The 6,725-nt window shown below is 30.1% G+C and overlaps 1 protein-coding gene across 4 annotated transcripts; it reads right to left on the bottom strand.

Moving 5' to 3' along the window:
• Positions 1-904: 904 nt before the first annotated feature.
• Positions 905-4,190, bottom strand: LOC112767170 (high mobility group B protein 9). Of its 4 annotated transcripts, XM_025813057.3 has the most exons (8): positions 3,532-4,127; positions 3,082-3,277; positions 2,942-2,983; positions 2,744-2,822; positions 2,419-2,584; positions 2,127-2,225; positions 1,304-1,689; positions 905-1,220 (listed from the first exon to the last, which is right to left on the bottom strand). In XM_025813057.3, exons 2-8 carry the CDS (start codon positions 3,219-3,221, stop codon positions 1,068-1,070), a joined length of 1,065 nt encoding a protein of 354 aa, XP_025668842.1. In that variant the 5' UTR covers positions 3,222-3,277; positions 3,532-4,127; the 3' UTR covers positions 905-1,067. The 4 variants fall into 4 exon arrangements, with proteins under 4 accessions (XP_025668842.1, XP_025668841.1, XP_072079188.1 ...); XM_025813056.3 differs by having other exon boundaries at positions 3,082-4,190; XM_072223087.1 differs by lacking the exon at positions 2,942-2,983 and having other exon boundaries at positions 3,532-4,128.
• Positions 4,191-6,725: the final 2,535 nt, after the last annotated feature.

Below are 6,725 nucleotides of genomic sequence, written 5' to 3'. Positions count from 1 at the left end.
TTAATTACATTTGAAATTTTAAATTTTGTATGCCTATAAATAGAGAAGCCTGATATGAGAAATAATACACGACAATAACAACAAATACTCTTTTCCTTCTTTATATGCTACGATATATAATATATAAATCATTTCTATTATATTAAAATATTAATTATGGTGAATATTAATATTAGAGTTATCTATTTATACTTTTTTTTATTTTATATTTATTTTCTCTTCCTTATTTATTATTTCACAACACAATCTTCGTTAAATATCAATTCATTAAGTTTTTATGTTATACAATAATAACCATACAGTAATAACCATCTCTTATTTATACTATTAAAAGATTAAATAATTTTAATAGACTTAATTATTGTTCATTCTAATATTAGATTCTAATTGTTAATATTGTAAGTGTGATAAATACATAAAGTTAGTCACACATTAAAAAAAAAAACAAAAAACATTAAAAATTTATAAGATAAAAAATCTATTAATGTGACATGAGATCTATTAACTTGACACTTTAAAATTTTGAATTAGATGTATTTTATCTAAGCCAACTAAAAAATATTTGAATTTAATTTTGATGAATGACACAGTTGTGCAATCACAACCGCTATTTAATTTCTATTTAAGCAAATTAGTAGCTAATCATCAAACCAATTCAAATTGATTTAATTATTCTCTATTATAAATTTAATTATTTTAATATGATAAATTTAACTATTTTAATAATTAATTATTTAATTAAAAAATGTAAATTAATATGCATAAATATACATAAATATATAATTATTGATTTTAGTAGTTACTATTGATGTAGATGTAACATTTTCTGTTAAAAAATAATAATGATTATTACTTTTGTAATTTTCATTCTGCAGTAGACAAACCATTACCAATCCTCTCACTATAGATCAAATCAGAAAGCGATCCATTAAATAAAATCAAAGGATCTAACAATTAATTAACCCAAAGTTTAATCGAAAATATAAAATTCAGCCGCTAGTCCCTCTAGACCATATTCCACAAGAATATGCATATAAAAAGATCAATAGATTTAATAAACAACATTCCTAAGCCATTCTTTGGCTACCATTAAGGACAGAACCAGTGAGATTTCCGGGCGCCGCAACTTCTAAATTTTGCATAATCTTCATCTTTTCCTTGTACTCCTTCAACTCCCTCTTGTACCTTTCTTTGTCTCTTAAGCCAATGTTCTGGTAAACCTGCATCATTCACAAACCATAAAGGCATAAACCGTGATACTTAGAAAGCAACCACATATGCAAAAGACAAATTAAGTGCTTACCATTCTTTCTTCTGGGCTGAGACTATTCCAAGACTGGCCAATCATTTTGGTAAACTCCCTCTCTCTGTTTGGATAAAGTGACTTGAGCTTGTAATGCCTCTCAGCAAAGAAGAAGTTATAGCCACTCCGATTTGGCTTCGGGTAGTTCGGGTCCCACTTTCTCTTGTTCCTCCTCCTCCGGCGGCCGGAATGGTGAGGTTTGCAGCCGTAGGGTACGATGGCATTGCCATTTTGTGGAACAGTTGGGGGAGGAACCAATTCCTCTGGATGGTACAGTACTCCTCTTAGAACCTCTGAACCCACTTTCACTGACACTAAATAGCCGCATTCAAATTTTCCCTCTATCGTTCCCCTCCCTGAAAGATTTGATGAAGGGTCTATAGACTCTACACACAATGAACCAAAATGTAATTCACCACTCAGAAGGTCCTTGAATAAATGCAATGAATCTCTTAAATAAGCAAATCACAGTTCTAAACTTCAGAAAAAAACACTTTGGCATAATTGATTTTTAATTAATTAAGCACTGAAATTCCCAATTAATGAGCCTCCATATAATCCCGAAATAGGCTCTCATCCACATTGTCAATTCACTGGTTATTGGGGTGAATATGGTGTCACAACTTATAAGTCACACCAATTTTGGTTACTACTACATTATTCATTTCAAATTACAATTATATCGGACACAATAAGTTTGAAATTTAAGTTCGCTTAATAAAAATATTGCATGAACAAAAATTAGCCACCAAAATATGTTTCTTTTATTTCAATATGTATTTTTTGTGTCTAGTAATATGATTGAACGTTTAATCTATAGTACCTTGAGGTTGGGAACCTTTAGTATGGGTCACTGGCTTGGGAGAATATTCAACAATAGCCAGCTCAGATCTCCAGGAGTGCTTGCTGCCAGAAAATGAATCTGTACAACAAATTTGGGTTCTTAAAGCGTACACATTTGAAATAAAATAAGAGGAATGCTAAAAAATTATTAGAATTTATTGTGTTTAGCAATTAATTATCTATCAATCTCTAAAAGTATAAGTTAAAATATGTTATTAGATTATTAAATTAAAAAAATTAAGTTAACGACTAAAAGTGAAAAAATGAAGGACCTGATGATGGAGAGTATAGAGGACCCTTAACATTAAAGAAGTGAACTTGTTCGTAATGGTAAAGAAGGTTGCGGTAGTGTTTCCTGAGCACAAAAGAGGCGCTTGTGGTCGTCGCTGAGAACCTGAAGACAGTTCCCACTTCCCTCCATTTCTTCTCTGCAACTACCTGCACGTTTTAATAAACATAAACAGATATACCCCAGAAATTGAAATTGAAATAATAATAAATAATTAAATAAATAAAACTAATTCGTTTTGAGTGGGTAGTCCGTAGCAGTAGTGGGTAATGCGTTTTACAGAGGTTGTACGGAAGGAAGGACCCCACCTTCTCATAGCCACTTCTCCTCGTAACCTCCACGTACAGGACGTGCAAATCTAGCTCCTTCCCTCCAATCACAGGAATCCTTCATAACCCAAAACGATCCAAACATTTTATTTGTTTTTATTTCACACAACAAAATATATAATATATATTAAAAACGCGCAGATTACAAAAAAATAAAAGGGAATGAAAAAGCTCAACCCGAATATCAAAATCATATTCCAGCTAGCTTGTTGTAGTATGCTGCATACAGATGCAGTGATGTGATGCGGAAAACAAAAACAGATTAATTAATTTATTTATTAGTTTTTGTGGAGTAAAATATTATATAAGGAGCTTACATGAATTTGGTACTGAGAAGGAGGTGAAAGCGTCTGAGAGTGTCCCAAAAGACAGAAGGGTCCTTGACGATGTCGTCGTGAGAGGCTAGTGGGGAAGGGTAAAGCTTCTCCTCCTCATTGCCAACGGTGGAAGAGGACATTTGGAGAGAAAAAAGACAAAAACAAAGGGGACTCTAGCTCTCAAGTTTCAACGGCACTGCAACAAAATAAAAAGAGAACAAACAAGAGAGGAGGGAGTGGTGGTGTGTTTTTTTAAAAGCACATAAATGGCAGGGAGATATTTGATTTTGATGTGACGAGAGTAATTAACTAATTAAATTAAAATCAGATGTATTAAATATTAGTCCTTTATAAGAATTAAGAAAAGAAAAGGGTGGGGGGAAGTACGATAATTCCGAGATGAGAAAATGAGAGAAGTGCAATTAAGGAAAGGAGAGAAGAGTGTCTTACCAAAGCTGAGAATTAAAGAAGATGGTTTGCCGCGTGGGAAGGGGGGAACGGTTACTCACCACTCTTGGCTTTTTCTGCTCGGATGGATGGATGAATGCAAGGTCCAATGGAATAGAAATTAAGCTTGTACTACTCAGTATTCTATACTAATATATAAATATTATTTATTTAAATTAAATTTAAATACTATAGAGTATAGAAGATTTAATAAATGCGAATGTATGAAAATATAAATCTGTGTGTGTGTTCTATTCTGATGTCATTGGTAGGCTCCTGACAATGCTGTGCTGCTATGGTCAGAGCGTTGACATGCACTTGTGCTTCTGACTGCGATGCTGTTCATTGTTCGATGCCTCAGAACTGCCTTGCACCAAAGAATAAAGATGAAGATGATGATGATGATGCACTATGCATAGATATACACTCTTTTCTTTATGTCATTTATGAGGGAGGATGGATGGATGGATGGATGATGGGATGAAATGAATGGATGGATGCATTTCATGGTTCATATTTGAACTCTTACTTCACTATCAACCTCACTAAGCCACAATACCATCCGCTATCCTTACGGACTAAAGCCAAAACGTCCACTCTACCAAAATAAATTCAGTTCGTATTTTAATGGCCAAACAGATTTTTCATTTCAAGTTTTGTTTAGAAAAAAAAAAAATGTATTCATTTGTTAAATATGCTATATTAGTGGAATAAGCTTTAAATCTAATATTTTATATAGTATAAAAAATCTTCGATTCAAATGTTGTGTATTCTTATATAGTGATTTGTTTTATTTAAATAATTTGATTTGCATGAACTAATCGAGAAGACATTCACATAAATATTTAATTATATATCGTATTAGACTATTAGCTTTTTTTTAGCATATTACTTGAATAATCATAGAAAAATATTTGATTAGATGGCAAAACACACATCCAACTAAAATTAATATTCACTTAAGTGCATTAAAATTAAGTTCATAACAAAGAAAAATTAATTAAAGCCGTGTCTTAAGTTTTCAGAATATTATATATATTGTATGGTTTTACTAATTAATTTTGTGTATTTTTATATTACTAATTTCTCTGAAAAATATATTTTTCCGTACAAGTTAATATTCTCGTTACTCATTAGTATTCAATTAATACTAGTTTCTGGTACTGATTTACTTACCAATTAGTGAATTACTCATAATTATGACACATTTGACTTACCTTCATTGAACATCCAGATAGAACCTATGCTTGGATAAATATTGTTAAATTTTAGAGAATTTTTAAATGTAAAAAATTTAAATACTGTAACTAAATTCTCTTTAATTTGAAAATATTTCGTTTCTTTGAAGTAATTATATATAGCATTTGTATTTTTAAAATATTTTTGTTTGAAAAAAGATCAAATTGAATTGCTTTTATTCATACATATGTAACTTATTTTTATCATTTATTAATTTTAAATATAAATTAATACATATAAAAGTATATTGTTAAGTGAGAAAGAAGGAGAAAATTGAAATTCCTTTCTTATATGTGGAAGTTGAAATTTTCCCATTTTAATAGTTGAACTTGAAATCCCTTTTAAACCTTTTAAAATTCTTTGAAATTTGAAAATATTTCATTTAAGTATTCAAATACAATATTTTTATCTTTAAAAATTTCAAATACTTTCAAAATATACATTTCCTCGTTTGAATTGTAAATGCTTTGTCCTCATTTTCTTCTTTCAATTTTATTATTCTGCAAATTATATCAATCACCAAATAAAAATAAAATAATCCAGCAAATGTCGCCAATATTTTGGAAAATTAATAAAATTAGGTCTGTAATTTTTTATTTAATGATTTGGGAGAATGTTACTAAATATTATTCGTAATTAGAGATGAAAATAGGTTATATGACCTATCAAGAGCCTAAAGTTTGACTTGCAGTCTAACCTGTCATAAAATAGTTTTAGACACAAACTAATTTAAAAGACTAAATTCAGACTTACAAATTAGTTTATTAGACCTATTAGACCTACTTGGATTTGTTAAAATATAAATAAATATATAAAAAAAATTTATAATTAAAAAAGTTATTAATTTTTTAAATTTGTTATACTTTATTATAAATATTTATTCCTATTTTGAATATTTTAAAAGTTTAAATATTATTATAAAGATTGAATTTGGTATATTGAATATAAATAATTTTTTTAAAAAAATAAAATTTTTAATAATTTTTATTTTTGTTTATGGTAAAAAAAATTATATATATAAGGTCTTTTTTAAGGTTAATTTTTTTTATATGAAAAAAATATTGGCGTTTTTGTTAAAATTGGGATTATTTTGTGTAATTACAAGTGGATGAATTTTATAGGTGGAGAGTCAACACGCAGGATACGTGTTGTACACGTGTCATCATTCTGGCAATATGTGGGGTGCGTCTTAGACACATGTCATCATCCTGGCAATACGAAGGATGCGTATTGGACACATGTCAATACTCTGGGTCTCTGGCCAACACGCAAGATGCCTGTTGTGTAAAACACGGTCAAGCTGTAATTAATTAAATAATAAATTAAATATGAGCAAATATGGTTATAAAATTTAGCAATCGGAATTTGATAATTTAAATATGATATTTGGATTCAGTAGATTTTTCTGAGTCGGAAAACATAATTTTCTGCGTAAAAATGCGCAGTAAAAATTTGACCGGCAGTACCGGCTGAGATCTATCCGGTACTGTAGCTGAGAAAATTAATTTGAAGTGAATAAGTTTAAGAAATAAGAATTTATAATTTGAAAAGATAAAAATATTTAAAATACGATTTAAAACTCTAATCTTAAAAATTTTGACCCAAAATTGAGCCAATGAGCTAAATCGAGTGAACCGGGCCCAAGTGGGCCCAAACTCACATATATAAGCCTTCACATTAAGCCATTTCAGCATCATTTCCCCCCCCCCTTCCCTTTTTTGTTCTACTGTGAGAGAGAAGAGAGAAAAGAAAAATCAAAACCCTAACTCCTTTGATCTTTAAACTACCATAACTTTCTCTACGGAGCTCCGATTGACGACCCGTTTGTGGCCACGCGTCACTCTCCTTGTCCTCTTCGATTCGATCTAGATATTGTGGTGAGTATTTTACTCTTCTCTGCCCAATTTTTGTTTTTCCCTTAAATTCGAATTTGGTTATGGGTGTTGAGTAATTTTATG

This window comes from Arachis hypogaea, chromosome 17 (genome assembly GCF_003086295.3).
Source record: "Arachis hypogaea cultivar Tifrunner chromosome 17, arahy.Tifrunner.gnm2.J5K5, whole genome shotgun sequence".
NCBI classification, from domain to species: domain Eukaryota; kingdom Viridiplantae; phylum Streptophyta; class Magnoliopsida; order Fabales; family Fabaceae; genus Arachis; species Arachis hypogaea.
The sequence above is the reverse complement of the archived record's forward strand: the minus strand, read 5'-3'. Positions and strand labels throughout refer to the sequence as shown.

Coding starts and splice junctions, on each gene's coding strand:
- LOC112767170 (XM_025813056.3), bottom strand. CDS start 3,221: ATGTCCTCTTCCACCGTTGGCAATGAGGAGGAGAAGCTTTACCCTTCC. Junction 2,823..2,941: donor AATATGATTTTGATATTCGG/GTTGAGCTTTTT, acceptor TGGGTTATGAAG/GATTCCTGTGATTGGAGGGA. Junction 2,585..2,743: donor GGAGAAGTGGCTATGAGAAG/GTGGGGTCCTTC, acceptor TAAAACGTGCAG/GTAGTTGCAGAGAAGAAATG.